The sequence below is a fragment of the Emydura macquarii genome, unplaced genomic scaffold (assembly GCF_026122565.2).
Source record: "Emydura macquarii macquarii isolate MOO-44397 ecotype Brisbane River unplaced genomic scaffold, CSIRO-AGI_Emac_v2 contig_1348, whole genome shotgun sequence".
Classification (NCBI taxonomy): Eukaryota; Metazoa; Chordata; order Testudines; family Chelidae; genus Emydura; species Emydura macquarii.
In genome coordinates this window covers 8,481,684-8,507,965 of record NW_027131485.1, presented here as the reverse complement: position 1 = coordinate 8,507,965, position 26,282 = coordinate 8,481,684, and the positions used below count along the sequence as shown (strand labels likewise).

The window sequence follows — 26,282 nt, the reverse complement described above, 5'->3', positions numbered from 1 at the left end:
GGATACCCCATTTGATGGACCTTGATCTCACATAGTATGGCAAATCCAACCCACCACTGTAGCCTCGGTCTAGGAAAACTAATGTTTTGGTTCAGAAAGTGTTTATTTTCAGGTACTTACCACTCTTTGGGAAAAACAAAAAACCACCAGCACCAAAACACACCTCTAGTCTAAAATACTAATTCTGTCTACAGTATTACACATATTACTGTACAGACATGCCGTGCAACTTACATGTTGTGTTTCTTGCTGCTTGTGTCTTTAAACTTGCCACCATAACATTGGATTCCTGTAGTTTTCAGTGTATGCACACTTTCAAACTTTGCCTCTAAAGCCACATGCAATTCCTAAAGATTTGTCCAAAAAAAGGCGTGCACAAGAACTTGCGTGCAAATTTGCAGATTTAATTTAGAGGCTGCTTTTGAAAATCTGTCCCTATTTGTGAAGTGTAACTGTTTTTTCTCCACTCAGGAGAATATAGAACATATGGGAGAAGTAATGTTGCTTTTATTTGCACAGGACATCATGGGCTGCAACATTTCTCCAGTTGAGGGGTTCCAAGCAAAAGATGAGTCTCTTTCCTACCTGTGCAATGTTATATCAAAAGAGGATGGATCTTTTACCTTCCTGTCTTTACCGAGTGGGGAATACACTGTGGTAGGTAACTAGAAAGTTCATCACTTGTTTGTACACTAGATTGCTGTTGGGTTTCTTGTTTTTCTAAACTAGAATTCATAATTCTATAGCTGCCAGAACAGCACTAATGAAAGCTTTCTGAATTGGATGAAATCCGCAGTACTAGATCCATTTCGCAGATGGGTGAACTAAGACGTGAGCAGTTAAGTGATTTGGGTGAGGTACACAAGAAGTCAGTGGTGGAGTTGCAAAACAGGATGCAGAAGACCTGGTTGTGTTCCTCCTCTCACCGCTAGAAATTGTGTAAATTTACATCCATTCTTAGGAAATCTTCAGAGCACATTTGATTGTTATTCACTCAAAGAACTTCTTGAAAATATGTAGGACTGAGTACTATAGAAAGATCCTTCTTAATCTGAAGGCAGGCAGTGGGGAAATGGCTCCCTTCTGTATTTCCTCTCTTTACAATGGCTGCTTGCTTTTGTACCTGGAAGTGTTAGAAGGAAACTGAAAGCAGCTGTAATGAGGCAAGCTTCTCAATGTGTGCTGTAAATCCTCCTCTGCACTAGATGCCAGGACTACCGATGAAAATATTTTGGCTTGAATGCCAGCTTTTAAATGTCTGAGAACAGAGTATAACATATAACCATTTATATTTGCTGTTCTTGACTGTGCGGACAACACTTACCCATTCCCTGCCATGTATGATTGCATGTGACTCTTACAATGGAGTTTGGGTTGCCTGATTTAATTTCTCCTCTATTATGCTTAAATATAAATCTGCCAGACCAAAACATTTTTGAAAGGTTAACTCATTCCGTGCCACTATCCCTCTGAATTATTTCTTCAGCAAATTTTTAAACTCCATTTCAGAAAGGCAACAAGGGGTGGAGATTTGTGGTTGCTGTGCGGCATAACTTCATCTAATGTGCCACATAGGACACACCGCCTTGATTATACCATAGTTACTTAGGAATAAAAAAAATACATCTTTTTCCAGATACCATTCTACAGGGGAGAGAGAATTACATTTGATGTTGCACCATCTAGACTGGACTTCTCTGTAGAGCATGACAGTCTGAAAATTGAGGTAAGGGATTAATTGCAAATATTTACAGAGGAAAACTTCCCTGTGAATTTATACCTATAAAATTGAATTTATTTTAGTAGAAGGCAGATTTGTTTCACCAGAGTTTTCTTTCTAATGCTCAGTGCTAAGCAAATTCCTAATCCATCCTTGGGTACAAAGCAAACCCAAGAGCATATAATCTCCTGATAATGGAGGAGGTTACACTGCAACATGCTGCTCTGACACTGGGAAAATAGTCCAACAGATCAATGAGCTTTGTGTCTCCTTGTTGCAAATGGATGGTGACCTTTTACATTGGGTATGTGAGCTCCTTAGATTTTAAACCCTTTGGGCAGGGGCTTTCATTTTGTTCTGTGTTTGTACAGCATATAGCACAATGGGTCCTGCTCCATGACTTATAGGCACTACAGTAATAAATACAATTAGCTGAAAGCCATCCTGTTCCTGCAGCTGTTGATATAAGCTGCTTTGATTTTGATCTGAATTTATATAGCAAACACATCAGAGAAATTTAATTCTAAAAGTGCAAAGACAGTTTTCTTTGTTTTTAACACACAAAATGTATAATTTGTGCTGTATGCCCTAACTAGAAATGTACAGCTAAACACTGTTATATGGTGGATACAAATGTTAAATTTATTTATTTATTTTTTTTCCTCCTCATCAGCCTGTTTTCCATGTAATGGGCTTCTCAGTCACAGGCAGGCTGTTGAATGGCCCTGAAGGAGAAGGTGTTGCTGATGCCACTGTTACGCTGAATGACCAAATTAAAGGTGTGCAGCGATCTTGGACTGTGGTGCTGTGGGGAAGGCTAAAGTAAGACTGAACTATGGGAACAGGGCATGAGACTGAACTGAAGACTAGAGGGCAGTAAGACACTTTCATTATGATTTATTTGGCAAATTAAAGGGATTTTCAGTTGCTGGATTAATTTTCCATTTTTAGTCTGTTGTGAGAACAATAGAACAGTAATTGCTGTATTGTTTTGTTTTTCTAAAGCTTTGTCACCATTTCTTGTCAAACACTTGCCAAATCAAGGCAAGAGCTGTAAGATACAGAAACAAAAGCTGTGTTAGTAAGAAACCCTTTAACTGTTTCTTGTCACACAATGCCAGTTAAAAGTAGCCTGAAACTTTGAAGGCTGTCTTGGAATTTTTTCTTAAGCCTGACAAGAATATGCACTGACACACCTTTGCCTCACTATCCTGTCTTTCTGTTACAGTAAAAACAAAAGCCGATGGCTCTTTCCGCCTTGAAAACATAACGACAGGCACATACACCATTCTCGCACAGAAAGAGCACCTCTTCTTTGATACCATTACAGTGAAAATTGCACCGAACACACCTCAGTTGGCTGACATCGTAGCAACAGGGTGAGTTCTGTTTTAAGGGTAGAAATGTGACTCGATTAAAAAAAAAAAAATCTTAATAGGCAGGTTTAGATTTTCAGAGTTTTGATGCATAATCTATAGTACTAGAGGCATAGATACTACTTAGCATTGTACTTGTGCGTTCTGAAGCCAGTAGTTAATGCTTCTTGAGGTAATCCAAGGAAGATAGAACAATATAACTGCGCAGTCATGCTCTTTATTTACCCAACAGGATTCTCAGACCACTTTACCAACCAGTATTAAGCCTCACATTGCCTTTTAGTATTTATCCCTCTTTTGTAGATGAAGAAACTAAGGCAAAGAGGGGACTTAGCCAACGTGACACAAGCATTGTGCGATAGAGCCATAAAAAGAACAGACTTCCCATGCTCATGACTCCCTTCCTATACTTCAGATATAAGACTTATTTCCTTTCCATAACAGTGAAATAGGCAATTCCATCTAAAATACAGCAGTGTACTTAACTCTTTAATTTTATTACTTTTCCTGCACACTGAAGGTCACATTTGTTAAATATGGACCTTTTTACTAAGAATTCTTTGCGTGGTGCGCTATCATATTAGCAATCTGAGTGTGAAGGATTTATTGTAGTGATGGGCATGGTATAAAGAGGCCAACGCACAAAGAGAGATGGCTGCTATTCTAAAGAGCTTATCCTTTAAGAGAGAATGATGATCTTCAGCAGAAGAATGGACTACTTAAAACATTGCCTGATAAATTTTGGTACGTTTGATAAGCACAGAAGCAGCATAGTCTAGTGGATAGAGCAAAGGATGGAAGATAGGGACTTACTGGCTGATCCAAGATTTGAACTAATTTATGTGGCGTGCAACCAGTGGCTTTCAGAAGAAGAGCAGTGTCTAGCTGTTAAATGGTCAGTTAGATGTAGTTTTCAATCTGTACGCTGTACTGCTGTACTAAGAGGCAAAACTTATGATGTAAGCACTTCGGAGCAGTAGCTATCTTCTTGTTCTGTGTTTGTACAGCGCCTAGCACAATGGGATCCTGGTACCATGACTAGGGCTCCTAGGCGCTACCACAATCCAAATAATAAAACTGAAACCTGCCAGCTGTTTGAGGCCCTTGATAGACAACTGAAATGACTGAAGTTGTTGCTGACAATGAGCTGTTGTAGTTATTGTTCACGCTAGCCAAAGAGAAATGTGTTCAGTGTTTAGTTTGGGAAAACACTTAGCTTATGATTGATGATACAGGTCAATTTAAAACATACATGCTAGGCAGTAACTGCATGTGACTCCATTAAGAATAAAGTTGATTATACAGTAACTTGCATTAAAGCTATTGGATTCTCTTGTAGTAATTGTCTAAGAGGATTGCACTGCACTGAACATATGTGCTCTCCTGCTTAGTGATATTTCTTTTTTAATGGGGTTTGAATGCAGGTATCTTACATGGGCTTTATCAAATCTGTATGTTCAGGCTAACGGATGGCAATTTCATTTGTAGATTCAGTGTGTGTGGTCAGATCTCCGTAACTCGCTTCCCTGACACTATCAAACAGTTCAATAAATACAAGGTAATCATGACGCCGCAGGACAAGGACAAAGCATCTTCGGGTACAACAGAGACTGACTCTAATGGGGCGTTTTGTTTTAAGGCAAAATCGGGTACATACAGCATCCAGGTGAGAGTAAACTTCAATTTCTCCTTCTGCAGTGAAAAGCCATGTAATTTTCTAGATCCTAAAATATTGGTTTTCTTGAATGTTTTACTTTTTGTGTTTAAGAAGCTGAAAAGGCATCTTCCCTGGTCCTTTTCTCCCCTTCACTCTGGGCAAAACAAAGTTTTATGTGTTCTAATGGGGTTGAAGTTCCTATGCTCCTTTCTGTTTACAGCTAGCAAAAGTAGGAGACCAGCCTACACAGGATGAACGTTTTTATCTGTCTTTAGTTTGTCTGCCATTGCTTCTTGTCTTCTTATATTGTCATGTGAAGGAGACTTGTCAGACAGCTTGTTGCAGTCTGTCTCTTTCTGCTCTTGATGGCCTTGTCTACACTGGTGATAGTGTGTGGGTACATGTAGCTACATGCAAAAGACTCTGGCAGGGGGGGAGGCAGTGGGGAAAAGCTCAAGCAGCAGGGAGGCAATGGGATGCTACTGTGCTAAAAATAGCAGTATAGCCGTGAGAGGCACTGCTTGGGTATGCAGAGAGCTGTACAGGGTACATACCCTGAAGTTCTGGCATGGCTTTACTTGGCTAAGCAGTGCATCACCGTCTGCATTGCTGTTTATACCTGTCGTGGGGGCGAGCAGTATATGTACTCTACAAACCAATTAAGTGTAGACATAACCTAAGTGTCAGCTTCCAATACAAGGAGCAGCTAAGGCTGACACACACAATGATCCTCTTCCAGCTGCGAGTTCAGGACCTTGCAGCGGTTTCCTGCTGGAAAAGGATTAGGAAGCATGCTGTTAGGAGATGGTTGGAGATTTCATAGGTCCAGGCTGCCCTGACTCACCCCACACAGAGTTGACACTTCCCACAGTGGTGCTTCCTGTCAGTTGCCCATGTGGGATTGGCAGGTCATCATGACTGAACTGTTGGTAAGGTTCCTGGGGCACAGGTATCTCAAAAGCTTTCAGGAGGAGATTAGAATGGATATTGTAAGAAAGAGGAAGCTTCCCTCCTTGCATTTTTCCCATGGCGTGGCCTGCCTGTCTCACATCTGGCTCATGCTTTGTGTCTCTGTAGGAGTATTTCATAGTAGTGACCAGATAATTGAGAAAAGCAAATGCATGAAAAGGCAAGTTCTGTTTTCTCTAGATATACAGTAAATTTCCAGCCACTAATCCCTTGTAAAGGAATTGTGTGCAGTACAATTACTATAGCATTTATTTAAAAGCCTCTGGTGATGTGATGTACCTTGCAGGTAATCGTTCCGGAGGCTGAAAGCAGAGCAGGGCTTGCTTTGAAACCCAAAACCTTCCCCGTAACTGTGGCAGACAGGCCGGTGATGGATGTGACTTTTTCTCAGTTTCTAGCATCGGTTTTGGGGAAAATCTCCTGTTTGGGTAAGACCTGCCTTGAAAGTAAAAGCGTGGGTGGTGACTTCATAGCAGCGTATGTGGTCAGTGTGATATCCCTGCACCTGAGCAGAACCTGCGCATTGTTGTGATCGATACTAGTTACCGATCTGCAGACAGGACTAATCCAGGTAAATGCCGACTTCCTACTGTTTGGTGCCAGACAGGTGCTTAGTGCTGGAGTCTCTGCTCTGAAGACCTTGCAGTCCAATAAGACACTTCTTTGTTGGGGCCATTGAGGCTTCTTGCATTCATAAAGCTATGTATATACTTAAGTGTGTGCAGGATCAGGGGCTCAGAATGCAACCTCTTCTGAGCCGAGGCTCTTTGTCTGTGTGTCCTGTACTGCCCCAAACGCACTGCCAGCACTAACTCACTCATTTATCTTTCACCTGCTGTAGCCCCACCAGCTGACAGATAATAAGTCTTGATTGCAGGTATTTATCTTTCCAGTTCAGGGATAGTGTACTGAATGTAAATGCTGCCACAAGAGCAAACTTTATAAATCGTTATTTGTGCACATCAGTGTTTGTAGGATCAAGGCATAAGCCACCATCAAGTGTTCTTACAGAGTACACTTGTTAGACTATGTCCTGTTCTTGTTGGTTATTGTTGTATCTAAATTGTTCCCCAGGGGCTAAGCGTTCTGTCTCTGCAGTGTTTCTAGGCCCTGCAACCTGTGCATAGAGGATGAACCCAGGAGTCTAATTTGGGCGTCTGCTTGTCAGCTGCCATTAGATCACCAGCTGGTCCCCAAGAATACATTGTGGTTAGCAAACTAAAACTCATTAAAAATACAGCAAAGCTCTGCCCTATGTGGTCTGCCTAAGAAATAACTCCCTTGAAAGATTAATTTCCTATAATCATAGTGCTCAGGAAGTGTAAAAGGGGTTTACTGGGGATTGGTTTGAAAACTAGAAGTCGTGATTCCTTTGTCTGTCTTGCATGTTTTCACAGACTCTTGTGGTGATCTGATGGTGACTCTGCAGTCTGTGAGCCACCAGGGAGAAAAGCGCAACCTCCAGCTCTCTGCAAAGACGGACTCTGTGGCTTTCACGTTTGAGAATGTGCTACCTGGCAAATACAAAAGTAGGGATCAGAGAGAATTTCTCGATACGCTAGTACAGTAACTAAATTTGTAACTTAGTTTGCTTCTTTTCCTTAAACTGGCTACAGGCCTGCTGTACTCCAGAGCTTGCCTCGCAAGTTGGCTACATGATGTTTGAGAATAGTTGGAAAATATTACAAATCAATTTCATCAACTTTTCTTGCCCTTTGTACTCAACCCTGAAATCAATCTACAATCAAAAGTCCATAGGCTCTGGGAGTTATACGTGCAGGCCTGGATCTTTAGCTGATGTAAATCAAAGGGCCATTGACTTAAATGTAGCTATGCCAAAACTTATAGCATTGATCAGACCCTAATTCTTCCACCTTTCACTCCCCCAACTTTTGTAGTAAGTGAGTGACTACCACTAAAAGTGTTTTGATGTTTTAGAGACCATTATCAGGCCACCATAAAGTGTTTGCTCTCTGAGGAAACAGGGACATACAGATTTCCCTCTTAAACCTAGTGTCCCACATGGCAGTGAAACTTAGTCTTATAGGGAGAGATTTTTTCAAAGGTGCCTCTGGGAGTTAGGACCCCAAATCCTTTAGGCACCTTTCACAGTGTCATACCCTCAATGAGATTGGGACATGGGAACAGCTTGAAGGTTTTGCTGTTCAGTTTTTCAGTTGCAAAATGTTCTTGGGTTAGCAGTGATGCTGCATGGCTAAGGACTCCTAGTTAGGTCTCAAACCTGTTGTCACATCTGTGTTTCATGGGTTTAAGATTGTTGTGTAGTTGTGGTGGGAAAGTTTTTGTTGGGGAACAACCAGTTATGTGAGACATCCATGCAGCAAGGACAACCTTTGTTCCCACAATTATAAATCACAAAGACTTTCTCTGTGGTGCATGTTTTCTAGTAAGCATTGTACATGAAGACTGGTGCTGGAAGAATAAATCTTTGGAGCTGGAAGTTATGGAGGAAGATGTGTCTGGAATAGAATTCAGGCAGACTGGGTATATGCTGAGATGTTCTCTTTCCCATGCAATTACACTGGTATGTATGTGACACGTGCTCTTATTTTTTGTACAAGCCCAGTTTAATACAGTACAACGTGTACACAGTTTGGAATCTCTTCAGTTATCCTCCTGGATGCCAGATCCCTAGGTTTGAGCACAGGTTAGAAAAGTCTTAATGTAGGGTTAAACTACAATGTAGTGCAGGGTTCCCTAACATAGGTCAGCTGATTTGAGTCCCACTAACGCTGGGCTTGCATTGCAGTGTAGACATACCTATAGTTGCAGTGCAGGAATGGGAGTCAGGAGATGTGAGTTCTGTTCCCAGCTGTGCTACTGACTTCATGTGTGATGATGGCAAATGCTCTGTTTGCTGCCCTCCCCCCCCCAGCCTGTAAAATAGGGACAATATTTAATTCCCAGGAATATTAGGGCTTTAGAGCTCTTTGAGATTTGCCTCACAGCATTTGTAAAGGGCTTAGAGATCTTTGGTTGGAAACTGCTATGGAAGCACTATAATAGTATTTGCCATGTAAATACTGTTCTCTTGATACTTGCTGATCATATTTTGTGTTGGGGTCCCTCATTCAGGAATTTTACCAGGATGGAAATGGTCCAGAGAACGTTGGCGTTTATAACCTGTCCAAAGGAGTTAACCGATTCTGTCTTTCAAAGCCAGGTAGCCGGCTTCTTTATAATGTTGATTTAAAACAAATTGCTGGAAGCTTAACATTTTTTAAGGTAACTGGTCTTTTGTGGTCTCTGAAATCTCTATGGGGTTTTTGCTATAGTTCTGTTCATGCAGAAATACCTTTATGAAGTCTCTCATGCTATTCAGTTCTTTTGTTAAGGGTAGTGTATTCGTCACAAACAAATTGAGGCCAGAAACTTTCATTGAATTGGATCAAAGGCACTAATCTTTGACCACTTAAATTTAGCAGGTTAAGAATTCATATGTTTTGTTCGTAACTGGGCTCTCCATTATGGAATGTGACATCACAAATACCATAGGTTTCATTGCAATCCAGCATTCCTTGCAGGATAGGTTTGAAATGGAAGATACCAATGGTTTGTCAAAGCAGAAAAAGGAACTTCAAAAAGTTTGATTTAAAGCATTTCTGTGCTGGATGCCCCGACAGCCTGATTAGTAGAGACATCAGTGCACAAATCAGGGTTCGGCTTTGATCTTCAGTTCATTGTTAAATTCAGTTGGCTTATTGATACCGCAGTCACAGCAGTGGTCAGTAACCAGTTGGAAACTGGTCACCTTAATGGGTTACAAATAACCCTGTTTAGTTTGTGTCCATGCAAGTATCATAACAGCATGGGCATGTCCCCACCTGCCATGATGCCTAATTGTGTTTGTGTCAATGTAGTCTGGGAAAATCTTGGAACTAGCCCTTAGTGCCTGTCTAGTGAGTGATACTCAAGTGAGATAAAACAACTTGTGTGCACACAGAAGGGGTTGCACTGATTTAACTGAACTGCTTTACTTCAGTGGGTACAATTTTGGTCTTAAGTTGTCCTTAGAATTCTGCTGAATAGTAACATAGAAAACTTCAATCTTTTGAGTGCTTCTGTCTTTGACTCTTCAGGTGTGTATGAAGTGACCCCACGTTCCTGCCACCGGTTTGAGCATGAGTACTATACTTATGACACGTAAGAACAAATGTTACCAAATGTATTTGACATGTATCTTCGACTAAATGACCTATTGAGGTCCCTTCCAGTCCTACACTTCTATTCTATGATGATACATTTTCAAGATGCTTTCCTCACTTGAAACTTTTTAATCAAATCAAACTTAAAATACTGACAGTGATTCATTTTAACCAGTAGAGGAAGTCCTTTTAACATCAGTGTTAGAAAGAGAAGACAAACATTCATGTCAATTAGATATGGCCAAAAACTTGTTTCATCCATATTTTAAAACTAATTATAGTCTTTCAAAATGTTTGTCATTTTAAATTGATATTTTTGATAGCTTTCTTTCTCTGTATAACTTTTTTCTTTGTAACAAACATCAAAATGTCAGGATTGGCATGCCAAAATGTCAGGATTGGCATGCAAAAGAGTTGTAACAAAGCACAGAGAAGCAAAGAGAAGATGAATTACACTCTGTGTAACTACCCATTGTGTTGTGACTAAATTCCTGTGATGGTAGTTGCATTCTACCTGCCTTGTTTCTGCCTGCTCTCTTTATTACATAAAGTATTCACCTTAAACTGCTGTTGTGTAGTGGTGAGCTACTGACCTGGTTGTGCCTGGCTGGTGGGTGAGAGCATTTTTATTCTTGTATTCCACTAGCACCCAGAGAGTGGGAGACCTTGGTCCTAAGAACATACAGTTGAAATAAACCAGACAGACGAAGATTGAGTGGAGGAGCAGGGGCCCAGAGAGAGGCAGTGACTTGCCCAAGGTCATAGAGCAGATCAGTGGCAGCACTGGGAGTAGACTCCCAGTCCAGTGCCCTATCAGCTAGACCACACTACCTTTTTGTATATAACTTGTATGTCTGAGTTTGTACAGTGCATGGGACTTTTGGGGACAAACTCAGCTAAACTAGATGCTTTTATTTTGATGATTTTTTAAAGAGGGAGATATCTAGTTCACCTCTTTGCTGCTTTGATTTTCAGGTCCTCTCCCAGTATCCTGACACTCACAGCAATTCGACACCACGTCCTGGGAACAATAACAACAGATAAACTGATGGATGTGACTGTTACAATTAAGTAAGAACAAAAAAAACTTGGGTTTAAAAAAAAGACATCTATTTCATAAAGTTTTATTCAGCTTTTTAATACTGCAGTCTGCAGCACAGCTGTGTGACGGCTTTTTGAGTGATCCCGCTTTTAGCCACAGTAGTCTTGAGTGGCAGGCCAGGTTGTGCTGAGACTTCTGTGTGGGTGTATCAGTGCTTCTTGATCATTGTTTTGAATGTTGGCTCTCGATTTCCATTTAGTCCCTTTATACTTATTTGCATGAGGGCCAAAACCAAAAACGGATTGTTTTTTCAAGAATTCATGTTTTTAGGGACTCGCCCCTTAGCTGAAAACTAAAGGGGAATCGACATTGTTAGTCTGTTCTGAACTCTCTAAACCTGGAATCTATTTTTGTCTTTTAGTACTTCAAGGAGAGAGAGTCTTCTGTTTTAGAGGCCTGTTACTGCCGTAAAAAGGGCTGTTAAAAGAGAACCATGCAGAGTGATTACACACTAATGTGCCAGTTTATGTTCAGCTAAACACACAGCACACAACGGAGCACTGATTTGTGAACACGTGTTACTGTTTGAGGTGCCAGATCGGGCTGGATGAGGCTCCTATAATGATCAGTGTTTTACTAGAGCTTTGCTGATATCCCCATGTTCTAGACTGAGGTTCTTAGGCTTTCTTATATTATGGAAATCATCTTAACCGAGAGCGTGTGTTTCCACCTCTTAGTGCAACGAGCCTGAGGCAGCTACAGCAATTACTAACATGGAAAGTAACATTAGCAAAGAATTGTTCGTTTTTTTAAATACAGTCCTTAGCCACCAACGAGGAGACTCAATACTATGCAATCAGCCAGTTGTCCACTGACCACCTGCAAGTGCTCTGCAGGCATTTGCTCTAGTTTGCTCCAAGCTTTCTGGCGAAAGTGCCTTTTATGTAATGAAGGAAAACATGCACCAGATTTTAAAGGGACAGTTCTTACGTTAAAAAACACCTGCTTGTTTGAAAAATCCCTACCACCTAGGATCTGAAGCATGGGTAAGATTATAAAAATGGAACTAAATTGTAAAAGAAGGAATGGACTTTTCACAATTACTGTTGGTTTTTTCCGGTGTACGTTTTCTTCAGCTTGGAAAAGAAAAGTAGACTAGTCAGGTCTGCTTTCAGGTTCTAGCTCATTGTCCCTGAGGGAAGGGTCATATGGTGCTGTGTATATCTCTAAAACTCCAGGATATGCACCCAGAATGCTGTGTACATGTTAATGGTACTGTGTTTGGGATTCAAATGCTGCAGGGTAATATTTTGTTGTTTAAATATATATGTGTGCCTATATATTATCTAAATAGAAACATTTCTATTGGTCTGAATTTCTGTCAAGTTTGTTTTCTCAACCTGAACTGGGAGCCAAGCCTGACTTGAAAATTGTTCCTTTAAGCATTGTTTTTGTTACAAAGATTGGTTACTTGAAATTATTGTCCTTCAGCATCAGTACTCTGTCCCCTTGATTTTATCTTTGTAGCTATTTTGGCCATACACACACTGCACTTGTAAGCAGGGCTCCCACTAAGGTTTTTAAAGTTTCAAAGTCCTGGAAAATGAAATATGAGCTCTCACGGGCTTGCATTTGTTCTATGTAACTGAGCTGCAGCGGTTAAGTAGCTTCAAAATGTGAAGCCCCAATCTTTCCCCATTCTAGAGTAAACCAGGCAATTTTCCTCTAGGCTAAGTTGGTAGTAGCCTTTCTGTGTCTTCTGTGAACATGCATTTCTAGGACTAGCTGGCTGGTACAGGGGAGGGAAATTGGTTCTGCTTTTGAAGTTGCTTTAGTTTTGTTTTCACTTGGAATAGGTAGTAGCATTAAAGAAGGATGAATAAAGAAAATGAGAGAACTGGAGAGATTTGAGCAATATGGAACAAGGAGAGAGGCTTGTGTTATTGCAGACATATGAGCATGTGGCCTCAATTCCAAAGAGACTATTTTGTTTTCTCTTTTCCACTTTCAGATCTTCAATTGACAGCGAACCTGCTTTAGTTCTAGGACCGCTGAAGTCACTGCAAGAGTTGCGTAGAGAGCAACAGCTGGCAGAAATTGAGGCTCGCAGACAGGAGAGAGAAAAGAAGGGTCAGGAAGAGGAAGGAACAAAGCCACCAGTACAAGAAATGGTGGAGGAACTTGAAGGGCCATTCTCCTATGAATTTTCATATTGGGCAAGGTACTACGGCACGCAGATGTGCAGCATCATTTTCTTGATGTTGTTGTCTGTTACCCAACTTGTGTCCTCCCACAGTGTGTGTGTGCACGTCACTGTCATCTGGGTGCCACGTGTCCAAGCTACATAAGTGCCTGTGGTGGTGGTCTGTGGCTGCAGCCTAAAGAGGAAATTGTACTACATAGTATCAGTGTTAATAGCTTACTATTAGTTGCTTTTTCTAAAGTCTCTGGATGGGCATGATAATTACTATGCAGTGTTGAGAGAGTTGCTAATCTTGATCTTGTTTGAGTTTTCTAGGTCTGGAGAGAGAATCACTGTGACACCTTCATCAAAAGAGCTGCTTTTCTATCCACCCTCTGTGGAAACAATTGTCAGTGGAGGTAAATATGTACAATATATTAAAAATATACAGTGTAAAGCCAAATCACATTCCTATAGATCAACTTATAAACTACTCTTGTAGGCATTATGTAGCCACTTTCAACTGCAGCACAGTTTCTGTATGGCCTAATTTCACTTATTAAATACTGAAAACATTCGTGTTTGAGCTACAGGATAATAGAGATGTGTTTCCCACTGCTGGGTCTGGACTCAAGTGTTTATACAGTGCTTAGCACAGTGGGGTCCTGGTCCATGACAAGGACTCCTAGGCACTACAACAATATCAATAATAAATAGAAAAATGTATGCGCAAGACATGTTGTGAGGTAGGGTTACTAATAGCTGAATGGTCAGATTTTTTCTGTCATTATACCGATGAGGGAGAGAATACATCTGTTGTGGAATGGACTTTACCTTTTGATCATGATTAGACCTATCAGTTAGCTATTGGATAGATTTTTATGTTTCTATAATTATATTCTTTCCTCCATCTTTCACCTGGTGAACCTAAGTTTCTGTTGCCAGAGATTTTTTGTAACAAATTTTAATAAAAAATAGTCAACATGAAACAAATTAGTTTATAATATCGTTGCCATCCACAGACAGTGTACAGTACAGTTACAAATTCTTTGCCTATGTTCAATGTGCCAATCCAATCCAATGTGCCAGTCCAATCTCTGCCTATGTCCAATGTGGGTTCTCAGGTGATTGGCTTCTGCTGTTTGATATCTCCAGGAAAGTGCTGGGCTGCCTGTGTATCTCAGACACATTTGGATGCCTTCCAAGGCTGTACTGTTTTTTAATTTTTGCACACAAATAGGTTTAGACTTTTTTTTCCTGCTCATGTTGTCCTTAATGTGGCTTGAGGTGTCTCCCTCCCTCCCTCATATTGTCTCTTCCCCCCAAAAAAAGAATTCTTGCCAATGTTTTGAAATATTAAGGTTGCTCAGTGAGGGGTCTAATGGCCTGTTGATTCCTCTCCAAGCTGGTACAATACACAGTGCTTTATCTGTGAGTTAATCTAGCAAATTCAGAACTTCACCGTTAGGTACATGTGGTTTAGGTTCTGAAATTCAGTTGACTGATTTGAGCATGGGCAATGTTAATAGATTCTAAGGCCAGAAGGAACTATTCTTATGATCATCTAATTTGACCTCCTGTATAACTCAGGCCAAAGAACCTCTGTCAGTCACTTCTGATGATGTTGAGATATTGCTTTTGAATGCAGGGTGAGTGTATTGTTACTGTCCGTTTTCTTTCCTTTCAAAGAAAGCTGCCCTGGGAAGCTGATAGAGATTCACGGAAAAGCAGGCTTATTTCTGGAAGGGCAAATTCATCCTGAGTTGGAGGGTGTTGAGATTATCATTGGTGAAAAGGGAGTGACTTCACCACTGATCACAGTTTTCACTGATGACAGAGGATCCTATAGGTAAATAGTACAATTGTTTCTGTCTTTTGGATTGCCCTTGTTTTGGTCTTTTGGGTTACCCTAGTTTAAATGCTGTGGTGACAATAAACTTAATACTGTGTGTGTACTATTTTAATGCCTCTTGGTAGATTTTTTTTTTTTTCTTTTTAAACTGGTTCTTGTTTCCTTATATTTGCAGTGTTGGCCCACTCCACAGTGACTTGGAATATACCGTTACAGCACAGAAAGAAGGGTTTGTTTTGACTGCAGTAGAGGGAACAGTTGGGGACTTCAAAGCGTTTGCTCTTGCTGGAGTGACTTTTGAGGTAATGTTCTTCATGCATCAAGGTCCTCACAAGAAAGCATGCAGTCAGAGCCTCAAGAACGAAAAACCCAAATGCACATGCAATGCAGATGCGGAGAAATGATCGTGACATGCAGGGAGATTTTGCCCTGAGATGATTTTGCTGTCATTAACCAGTGGAACAAATCTCCCTGGCTAATGAGCTTAATGGTTTCCTGTGACTTCCCATGCTGAAGTTATCTTGCATATGTTACAATGAAGGTGTTAGAATCTCTCTCACAAAATACTGGCTTTATCTGTGTTTGTCTAATTTAGGCCATTGTTTTCATAACTACTTTGATACCTTTAGTAATTTCCTGAGGGTGTTAATGTCCAACAAAGTAAATTGCAGGGTTCAGTAGCATTGCTGTTGTTAACTGATCACCGCTGCTTTTTAAAAACAGATTAAATCTGAAGATGATCAGCCTCTTGCTGGAGTTCTCTTATCCCTCAGTGGAGGGGTGTTCCGGTCTAATCTTCTTACACAGGACAATGGCAAGCTGACCTTTTCCAACCTGGTAATGTTCACACAATTACGATTTTCTCTGTTTTGGATGTGTATATGTATATCTGTTCAGTCGCACCTCTTCCTCCAAAATGGTGATGTTAGCAATACCTCTCGATAATGGGAACCCATGTTCTCTCTCCACTGGGCTTTACTCATCCATGATAGACACGAGTCCTCCATCAAGTGGTGAGTTGTGGTTCTCTAAGCAACACCCCAAATTTCAGTGAGTGGAAACATGAGAAAACTAAGCAGGAAAGACTGTGCTTCTTGGCTCCTACTCTGACCCTCCCTACACAGCAGACAGACTAGGCTGGCTTGTAGTTCTAGATGCAGCTTGTAAACTGAAACAAACAAATTAGTTTATAATAGCCTTGGATTCTTTGGGGATGGAATCCAGTTGAGTGTTGCTCACGCCAGTATTTACACATCTGATCCATGTTTCCTCCTGTAAGTCTCTTGTTTTCTGGTCACTCATCTGTTGTTGAGGTCCTGTAATTAATGTGATACTACAATTCCCTCTCACTTCATATTTCACACCCTTTCCTGGCAGAGCTGCATTGGTTTATGGTCCCATATGTTCCCTGTTCTTCTCAAGTGCTAATGTTTTTCTTTTTTGTTCTGAAAGACGGTATGGCATGTGGTTGTGGGGCGGAACCTTAGCCTACGTAGCCTGGAGCTCTTTAGGAAATGCAATTGGTAGAAGCCAAGTGAATTGTGATGAGTATATTAATGGCAATTAAACTAAATTGCTTGATGCCTCTTTGCAGAGCCCAGGGCAGTATTACTTTAAACCAATGATGAAAGAGTTCCGCTTTGAACCGTCATCTCAAATGATCGAAGTGCAGGAGGGGCAGAATCTTAAAATCACAATAACGGGTCACAGAACAGCTTACAGGTGAATACAGCTGTTACCTTATTTTCCCATTTAGCCTATGTACCCAAAACTGCCACCCGGTCTTCATGGATGGGCATTAAACCAAATTTCCACATTTTCTCCTGACATGCCTCTACACCAGTTGCTTATGGGTGCTTTTCAAGGCAGAAGTTAACTTCCTCGCACTGTACATCATAAAGCAGTTTTCCTTTTAAAATGTACTCCATGGATGTGGTTTTATGGTTGAATGGGCATGGGTTGAAGCATTACTAGGGAGAGCATTGCTTTGAAAGCGCTTTGGCAACTGTACCACGTCTGGTTTGCGCCACAGCCATTGGGAGATCGAGATTTGTCTCCTAAACCCTTTTCTTTTACGATGCGATTCCTCCCAAGAATTTTGGGAACACCCAAAGTAAATAATACACTATTTCCTTTGGATCTTTGTGTTTATTAGAATAGTGGAGTGTCTTAATGTGTGTGGCAGCAGCAGCAGCCACACACCTGAAGTAATGGATCTACCTTTTCCACCCCTAGCTGCTATGGTACAGTTTCTTCTTTAAATGGGGAACCTGAACAGGGAGTCTCAGTGGAAGCTGTGGGGCAGAAAAAATGTAATATCTATGGAGAAGACACAGTAACAGACGAAGAGGGTAAATTCAGACTTCGTGGACTTCTGGTAAGGATTGTGACACATCCAGTGTTGTTTGCTTTTACAGTATTATGTATGTGAATGCAATTATAAACTGCATTTTATAGTTAATCACAGCTTAGTGTTTTCCCTTTGCCATTGCTAGATCAGGCTCCCTTGGGTCTGCCTGTAGTAGAATACATTGAGAGAGTAATTCTTAACTCTAGTAAAAGAGAGAAACTCATTAGCGTACATCATATAGAACTTTCTGCCAATATCCTGTGGGGGCCTTGGGAGACTCCTTTTGCACTTCTCTTGTTGAGCTAGTATAGCACACTGTGATATAGCTAATGGGTATGAATAGTACTAGTGTCCTGAGCAAAGAGGAGTTGGGAGGAAATTTCACACAAGAAAGTAAACTATCACCATATATCTGTCTAAACAGGCAGTTGTGCATGCGTATTTTAGATACAGTACAGTATGTCTCTGAAGTAAACAGTGCTGGCGGAAGACCTGAAAACAGAAGTTTTCGACCAGCGTGTCTAGGATCAGCTATAGAATACTTGATCATAAACAGAACTCTTGCTTCCTGCATTTTGTCATGCTCTGCCCAGCTATGGTTTCCTGCCTCAAGGTGTGCTGTCCTTATTTCATTAATGCCAGCTTAAATTAATGTGGCATAATAATGCTTTAAAAAGTCCAAATTGAAGAGTGTTTATTGAACATAGTTAGGGACTATTTGATCTGTTTTTAAACCTTGTTTAATGCATTTTCTTTGTAAGGAAAATATTGCACAGCAGACAGTTCCTTCTAATAAAGCAATGGAAGTACAGTCCTAGTCCTTTAAAAGTTCTCTTGCCTCTTCAGAAAGGGAGCCTCTCTTTTAGATAATGTTATTCAATGAAATGTTTGTTGCGGGGCAGGTGAAACTTTAAGTGAATAACTGCATCCATTTATGGTGTGAATTATGAACTGAAATGTGCTTAACATTTAAAGCCTTTTGAGTATCTCAGTTCTATTAATGATAAAGGTTCTAACATAACTGAATAAGATTTGTCTGAATTTTGTTTTTAGCCTGGTTGTGTGTATCACGTCCAGCTCAAAGCTGAAGGCAACGATCATATTGAAAGAGCCTTACCACAGCATCGTGCAGTTGAGGTAATTTCTTCTGGCATTTTTTTAGACCCTGAACCTTTTATGAAAAGGCATCAGAGTTGCTGGTTGTCTTTGCTAAGTTCAGTTAGTTTTGGATATTTCAGTGGGAGCTACATTCTTACCCTGCTTAGGTACTTTTGAAAATACCAGTAGGTGCCTATCTGCATCTTTAGAAACTTCACTAAATCCATGTCTTCATGCTGGATATTAGCACCGAAGCTTAAAATAAATGGAGCCCCAACAAGAACCAAGTTTGAAATAAGTGATCTTCAGTCACCAAGTACCTGAGTCTAGGGAATTAACACAGGACACTATTTCTGGATTTCCTTTACCACATGTAATCTAACATTAGCTAGCAACTCCAAAGGATTTTCTTTCTTAGCATGTGCAAGTCTTTAAATTATTTATAGCATGCCCTATATTTTACACTTAATTACACACGGTAGGTATCTTTTCTATTGGTTTTGTTAGTTTATACCATCCAAAGCATACAGTCCTGGTGCAGGCACAATTACCAGTTCAGCTCCATAGATCTTCATAAAATTTAATAAAAACCTCCGAAACTTAAAACTTACCTGACTATTTCATGACTATTCCTCCATTGTTAGAGATTCTGATTATTTGTCTCTCATTTATCTCTTGACACCCAGCAAAGGTTAATTAGCCTGCCATTGGTTGTTCAAATGGAGATAGCCACTACCCAAGCTCAAACAGATACTGGGCCAGGGTTTCCTTCCCTGCAGCGAAGGAAGGAACAGAATTCTTTAAGCACTAGGACTCGTCATACAAATTATGCCTGCTGCTTGGGTGGGCAGGAAGCAGCCAGCCAAGTTACAGAAAACAAATCAGTGCCTGTGCTCTGAGAGTGACAGCCTACGCACACCAATTTGTCCTACTCTCCTCCTGGCTTGCATGCTACTTCCTTCCAGCTGGAGAAGGACTCTGGCTTCTTTCTACGCATTTGTCTTTCAAATGTGTAAGGCCCTCTGAATTCAGCCTACTAATGATATAGCCAGTTTTGAGGTCTACTGCCCCTTCACTAGTGTCCATATTTTTATATGGAAAACCAAAAAGCGCCCATTCTAACCACAACCACTCTTCTATGGAGCTTATTTAGAAAAATATTCTTGTCGCACACTAATCAGAATATGGTGTTAAAAGCTGCACCCAGTTGTTAAATTTTAATCCTACCAGAAAGACCTGGTGGAGGGATCATGTCAAGTCTTGCTTCCCCGCCCTTCTCCCCATAAAGAGATTAGATTGTTTCAAGGTTGGTGGCCTTACAATTTAGGCTACATGTTCTATACTGTTCAAATGTCTATGCTGGTCTTAGCTTAGTAATACAGTGCTTGTCACCATGGCACCAACTCGGTGGAATTCTGTGTGTTTGCTGCTAAAACTACTAAAAGCTCTACCCCTTCCCTCCAGGCTTTTAAGTAGTTCTGCCACATTTAGTTTAAAACGATAAATCCATGCCAGCATTCTTATGCTGATAACGCATGACCCTGTATTTACAATTGAGAATGCTCTGCTTAAGCAATGGAGGAAAACCAGTTGGTGATTGGAAAGAGATTCTAAGTTTCCATAGTCCTTTGACAGTAGGAAAATCAATGTTTGTTTAAAATAATGAGTTGGAATCTGTATTCTGCTAATTTTCCCTCTTAGCGGTATATAAATGTTCCAGTGTTTGTGTATTGTAGGTTGGTAACAGTGACATTGATGATGTGAATATTATTGCGTTCCGACAAATTAATCAATTTGATTTAAGTGGAAACGTGATCACTTCTTCAGAGTATCTGTCTACATTATGGGTAAGTATAAAGCCAGCTGTTTGATCTTACCCCAGTGTACTTTCCTTAAACTCCAAGATAACTATGTCTTAGATCGCTGGCAGTTGGTCAGTAGCCAGACTATAAATTATATTCAAATTGCTAGTGACTATTGTTCACTAATGGTAAATTAGCATTTTAGTTAAAGTTAGATTTCAGTGGCTGGGGACACAAGTGTTCTTAGTAGAACTGCCCAGAGCTAAGCAGAAATGATGTCTTTTGGACTGGCCCAGTGTGTCTCTGATCCAAAGATTTGCTCTCCCACTGGGAAAGCCTCTCTGTAAAGAGAGTAGAACATCAGAATTGAGATCTGCTATCTGGATCTGAGAACTGGATTTGACCCTAAAACAGCTGTGCTCCTAGAAGTCTTGACACATGGCTTTCTTAGGGAAAAGAGATGACATGAATGAAAACTTCTTTTGTAAGAACATGCGAAAATAAGAATACAGTTGCGTATGGCAGTATAGGAAATGAGTAGTCTGGAAATTTTTAAACTTGGGTGCCTGAAGTTAGGTGCTGAAATAATTTGGCCTTATTTTCAGAGGAGGAGCTGAGCCACTCACATTGGCTTCAGTGGGAGATGTGGGTGCTGAAGGCATCTGAAAATCAGGCCAAATTGTTTCAGTGCCTGAGTATGGGATTGAATGCAGTGGTCCCCAGCTTTAAAAAGTTGCTCTATTTGGACTATTAATGGCAATAAGGAAATTATTAAAGTTGAGGTCTGGGATTACAAATAGATGGTCTCCTTCTCTCCAGCTACCAAGACCTTAGCTCCAGGTCATTGGCTTTTACAGGAAACCTTAGAAGCACCAAATGAGCAGAACAGGAGTGAAGGAAAAATGCCTTGCTCTCCAGCTGTGTATGGAATGATTCTCTGCTCTTTCAGGGGAATTCATAACCTACAGTTTAGTCTGGGTGAATAAGGGAGTTTATTCCAGAATGTAATATATTTTCACATTTTTAAGATAGCACATATGTTCTTTTATTAGTTTTGATCTTATACCCTTTGTTTCTTGCATGCATCTTGTGGGTGTGGGTGACAATAGCTGTCTTTTAATGCAGAAACTTTTATCCTGGAGAGAGATGCATGCAGGTTTGGCATAAACACACGTGAAGTTTTGTGACCTCAGTTTAGCCTGTTTTGGATGCATAAGATGACAGAACAGCTGGCAACTGCAGTACTGGTTGGAGCTGAAATCTCAGAGATACAGGGAGAATTGATGAGAATTAGCTGTCCTGCTTCTGAGATAAAGGATTGTATCTGGCCCTATTAACTGCCTATTCAATGGAAAAGGAAGAGGTTATTTTTGAGCATGAACAATTCATTGAATTGGAAGGGGAAATAGAGAAAAGAAATCACCATGAAGCTGCAGCAATAATTTTATAAACAAAAAATCCAAAGCCCTAGTAGGTTCTTAGAAGCAGATTAGTTTTTACAAGCCCAGAGATCTCAGGTCACAAAATACCGAGTCAGTTTGTGGGGTTTTAAAATTCTGTAGCTTGACAGTGCCAGGTGCTCTAAACTGCCAGGTTGACTTCAGCATTTTTTCTTTTAAAATCTGTGCACTCTACTTTGAAGTGCTGTTCTCTCTTAAGATAGGGGGTGTCTAAAATGTTTCTCACATGCACCCTCATAACTGTATTTCTCGTTTGCGCTTTTCCTCCTCTCTCAGGTGAAGCTTTATAAAAGTGAGAATCTTGACAACCCAATTCAAACAGTCTCCTTAGGCCAGTCCCTGTTTTTCCATTTCCCACCTCTGCTCCGGGATGGAGAGGTAATATAATGGGTTGATTTATTGGTTTCATTCATTTCGATCTTTTTTAAAGACGTTAGCATTATGTCCCAAGTGCCTGTGGCACAAATGTAATCTATATTTGTATTTGAGCAAAAGGTGTCTTGCAAGGTTTGGTGCATGTTAAACTGACTATTGCATTTGAATAGTCTCCTGCCTATGAAACTGATATTTTCTACCAGAGCTGGCAATTGATTTTATTTTTTACACCCAGAATTACGTGGTGCTCTTGGATTCCACACTGTCCAAATCCCAGTATGATTACACCCTACCACAAGTTTCGTTCACTGCCACTGGTTACCATAAACACATCACTTTGGTCTTCAGTCCCACTGTAAGTCTTGAGTGTTCTAACTTTTTTATTTTCAAAGTTGAACTTGAAGTATTGTGTCTGGGTGTTAATAGCTTGTATGTTTCTCTAGACTTCCATTGAACCCATGGCTAGGCTTCCATTAACTTCGTTGTTTCCCGTAAACGCCTTGCCATTGATTTCAGTGGAAGCTGGATCTGGTGCATAGAGGAACATAAGTACCTATGAGGCCTCAAACAATGAGTGATCTCATACTTGTCATATAACTGCCATACCTAGCTGCTGTGGAGCAAATGATAATGGTGGCATGAAAGAGTTGCAGCCATGACACCGCCAACGACTGAAATGTGTTGGGATTGAAAGGGGAAAGAGGTTGCTGTAGGAATTCCACAATGGCTTGCTTAGCCAGGTAAAGTGTGTCACTGACAAGTTCCAAAGAGAGAGTCCTTAGTTACCACTGGTAGAGAATGAGACTTGGATCCAAGTCTGTCGGTTAAAGCAGGGGGATTCTCCACACTAACATGGAGTAAAACCTCCACCCCGCCCGTGGGAGAGAGAGATCTTAAAATACATGGTCATGCTCTGGCTCTGGCAGTTTAGCAAAGTTTTCTGTCTGTAGCCCTTAAATAGACAGTTTCTTTTCTGCCTCAGTGCACATCTAGACCCCAGTGAAACAGGAGGGAAACATGAACTGGCAGTTTTGGGTGACGGATGCCAATGTGCTCAAATGCTTCTGTGGTAGTGTAGTTGCTGTAGAATAATCCATGGGACTGGCGATATTTAGGCATCATGTGTCAGGTAAATCAAAATGTACCTTGTTAAAAGCACTGTAGTGACTGGCCTTAATGCATGAGCTTTAAAAACAAACTCCCCTCTGCAAAAAAAACCCAAAACATACTGACAGGTTAGCTGAGCTGAATGAAGGTTGCTACTACAGTGGAGGACAGTCCTCCGATAATGTCACTTGAACAGGAATTGGTCACATAGCAAGTGGTGAACATGCTACACAACTCTTTTGTCAATCAAAGATTTTAGTCATTTAAAGTTGGGAGATTTAATGGTAAAACAGCAAGAAACATTCTGAAAACTAATGGCCATTGGTGTTTGCAGAGAAAGTTGCCTGAACAAGATATTGCCCAGGGGTCCTACATCGCATTGCCTCTGACACTGCTCCTGCTATTAGCTGGTTACAACCACGATAAGGTAGTTAAATGTTCTGTTTCACTGTTCTAGCACTCTCTATCTCCCCAAAATATTTGTACTGTGTTGCATAAATGAGGGTATCTGATGTGGATCTCTAGATAGAAGTAAGAAAATAGTTTTGTTACATGCCATACTGAGGATTACATTTTAGTCAACAAAAGAAACAAAATGCTTTAGAGTTTCTTAAATACCTGCATATTGAATTTTTAGTGCTAATGTTTTAGTCCCTCAGCTGCTTCTGTGTTTTGATCAGCTGATCTGATGGTTGTCCTGGAAGGAATAATGCCAGATAACCAGTCACTGCCATCAAATGGCTGTCATTGATGTGAGTTTACTATACTTCCTTCATAGTGATCAAAATGTGTCTTCTCTTTGGGATCGTAACACCAATGCCGTTACATGTTTTGCTTGCTGGAATTCAAAGTAGGCATTAATTATTTAATTTCAACTAGACAAACTATATTTGAGCATTTAAGATTCCCAGGAGGCTTGGATTAAACCCATTCCTGCTCAGAATTTACCATGGTCATCTCTGTAGATATGCCCTTTGTTCAATCTTTTTGTAAAAATATGGGTGCATGCTTGGCTGAGAATTACTATAGAGTGTTATAATTCTAAAGGCATATGCCATCATAGTTATATGCTGCTTTCCCTTTCTTTCGCAGCTTATTCCCTTGCTATTGCAGCTGACAAGTCGACTGCAAGGAGTGCGGGCGCTTGGACAGACAGGTTCTGACATGGGTGGCCCAGAGGATGCAAAGAGACAAGCGAAAAAACAGAAGACAAGACGTACGTGAAGTGAAAGGAATGGTTGCATGAAGTGACACTTCTGTCAGATTGGAGCCCAAGGAGTTTTAGACGCATGGCCACTAAACCGTATTTTTGATGAATCTGTGGACTTTATTGACTTGTAATTTGTATTATGTTATATGAGCCCTTTGTCAGAATCACTACATTTTGGTTGTAAATTTTCTATGGCGCCTACAGATTGTCTTGTTTTAAAATAATGAATTGAATGGCTCTGTTGTCACTCTGAGCATATCTTCCATGCCGAAGACAATTTTTTTCTCCTTATTGGAAGCCTCCTGCTGGTCTAAAAATGTAACACATTTATCTCCACAGCAGATAACTTTGCTTGGACAGTTCTAATAAAAATGATTTTGATTTACCTCTCAGTTTTTGTTATTTGGAGGGGGGGGAGGGAAACTATCTTTCCAACCATCCACTTAATTTTATTGGATCAGCCATCGAGGAGTTGTGTTAAATCAATAGCTCCATGAAATACGACGTTTATATGGATCTGTATGAACTGGGTATGTAAATAGTTCAAAAACTTAATTTAAGGTTAGCTATCATTTTCACAGCAATGTAATCAATGCTTGCCCAGCGAGTAAATTATCTTTAGTTAAATGCCAAATATTTGCCTGGCAAAGATAAAGACTGTCCTTGACTTCATGACTAGCGTTAATGTCTGATTTATATGCCCATGTTCCCACTGCAAAAGTTGTGTAAATCTCAAGTTTATGTACATAATGTGAACTCTGGCGATCTCCAATTTTCATGAAGTGGATGCAGCAAGTTATACCTTCCTTCCTGAAGTTAAAATGCATCATAACTGCAATATGTACAGTCTATGGTCCTGCCTTTTTCTAAACTCTCACGCCATGTGTGACCATTTTCCCAGCTGGATGACTGCCTTTAAGTTGTAATTTGGTTTATTTTTTAATTTGAAAAAATGTGAAGTGTTGGAAATCTCAGACAAATGCAATCCTAATAAACAGAGCACAATAATTAATCCTACTTCTCAATGAGTGTCTCTTCTGATTCTTGTTTGAAGTGAGCAGTTAGGCAGATAGAGTTTAAATGTTAAAGGGGCCATTTACTGACGAGTACTATAAAGGTTTAGAGCTGTTGAAAGATGCACAAAAACATTTCTGAATTGTGTACTGAGTTTCATGCTGCCAGTGAGTGGCAATGTTCCTCTTTACAGGACCTGAAAGGAAGTTAGGTTACTTTAAACATTTAAACCCCAAAACCATTACCATTGTCAAAAGATCTGGATGCTAAAACTTTCATGCTATTTTTGTTAATACTTTTTACATTAGTGTGGGCCTAAGTAATTAAAGTTCAGTACATTCAGTGAACATTCTCCTTCAGCTAACGTCATTGCAGCACACAAAAAACCTTCTTTGGAGAGAACCTTCATTAAGAATATGAAAATGAAGAATGTTGGGAATGCAAGGGGGAATTGTTTACAGCATTTGAATTTTTGGGATGCATTTGCAATAAATTATGCTCTATTTATTGATCTCTTAATGCATATTGCTATGATGAAATCTATAGGAAAGCAAAGGATATCTATAATTTATTCTAAAAGCAAGCTTGAATTGTTTACATTTTGATTTTGTTGTTTAATGCAGTAAACATTGACACATGAATGGCTGGTCTGAGGAGGACAAAGAAATAGATACAGATTTTAAAAATACCCGAGGGATGTTTAAATGTTCTAATTTTGGTCTTGTGGAATTTACTGATGGATTCACATATTAAGTATTATCCACTTGCCTCAGCCAAATAGATCCTGTCTTAGGGTATCTACACAATAAATGAAGCTGTGATTGTAGAGACACCACTGTACTAGCTTTAATCTAGCTATCATGGGTAGCAAATGTAGTGTAGGTGGGATGGCACCAGCTTCA

The 26,282-nt window shown here is 40.3% G+C and overlaps 1 protein-coding gene across 1 annotated transcript in view; it reads left to right on the top strand.

Moving 5' to 3' along the window:
- Nucleotides 1-25,383, top strand: part of NOMO2 (NODAL modulator 2) — a 31,143-nt gene extending 5,760 nt beyond the window's left edge. Inside the window, exons 8-31 of the mRNA XM_067551052.1 lie at nt 520-657; nt 1,637-1,726; nt 2,394-2,499; nt 2,949-3,099; nt 4,585-4,762; nt 6,009-6,150; nt 7,120-7,251; nt 8,131-8,267; nt 8,819-8,906; nt 9,823-9,886; nt 10,864-10,959; nt 12,942-13,151; nt 13,449-13,531; nt 14,802-14,961; nt 15,140-15,266; nt 15,688-15,801; nt 16,559-16,686; nt 17,200-17,341; nt 18,368-18,451; nt 20,149-20,259; nt 21,951-22,052; nt 22,285-22,404; nt 23,491-23,583; nt 24,249-25,383. Coding sequence (XP_067407153.1) covers nt 520-657; nt 1,637-1,726; nt 2,394-2,499; nt 2,949-3,099; nt 4,585-4,762; nt 6,009-6,150; nt 7,120-7,251; nt 8,131-8,267; nt 8,819-8,906; nt 9,823-9,886; nt 10,864-10,959; nt 12,942-13,151; nt 13,449-13,531; nt 14,802-14,961; nt 15,140-15,266; nt 15,688-15,801; nt 16,559-16,686; nt 17,200-17,341; nt 18,368-18,451; nt 20,149-20,259; nt 21,951-22,052; nt 22,285-22,404; nt 23,491-23,583; nt 24,249-24,380 — 2,928 coding nt within the window. The 3' untranslated portion in view covers nt 24,381-25,383. The remainder of the gene's footprint in view (nt 1-519; nt 658-1,636; nt 1,727-2,393; nt 2,500-2,948; nt 3,100-4,584; nt 4,763-6,008; nt 6,151-7,119; nt 7,252-8,130; nt 8,268-8,818; nt 8,907-9,822; nt 9,887-10,863; nt 10,960-12,941; nt 13,152-13,448; nt 13,532-14,801; nt 14,962-15,139; nt 15,267-15,687; nt 15,802-16,558; nt 16,687-17,199; nt 17,342-18,367; nt 18,452-20,148; nt 20,260-21,950; nt 22,053-22,284; nt 22,405-23,490; nt 23,584-24,248) is intronic.
- Nucleotides 25,384-26,282: the final 899 nt, after the last annotated feature.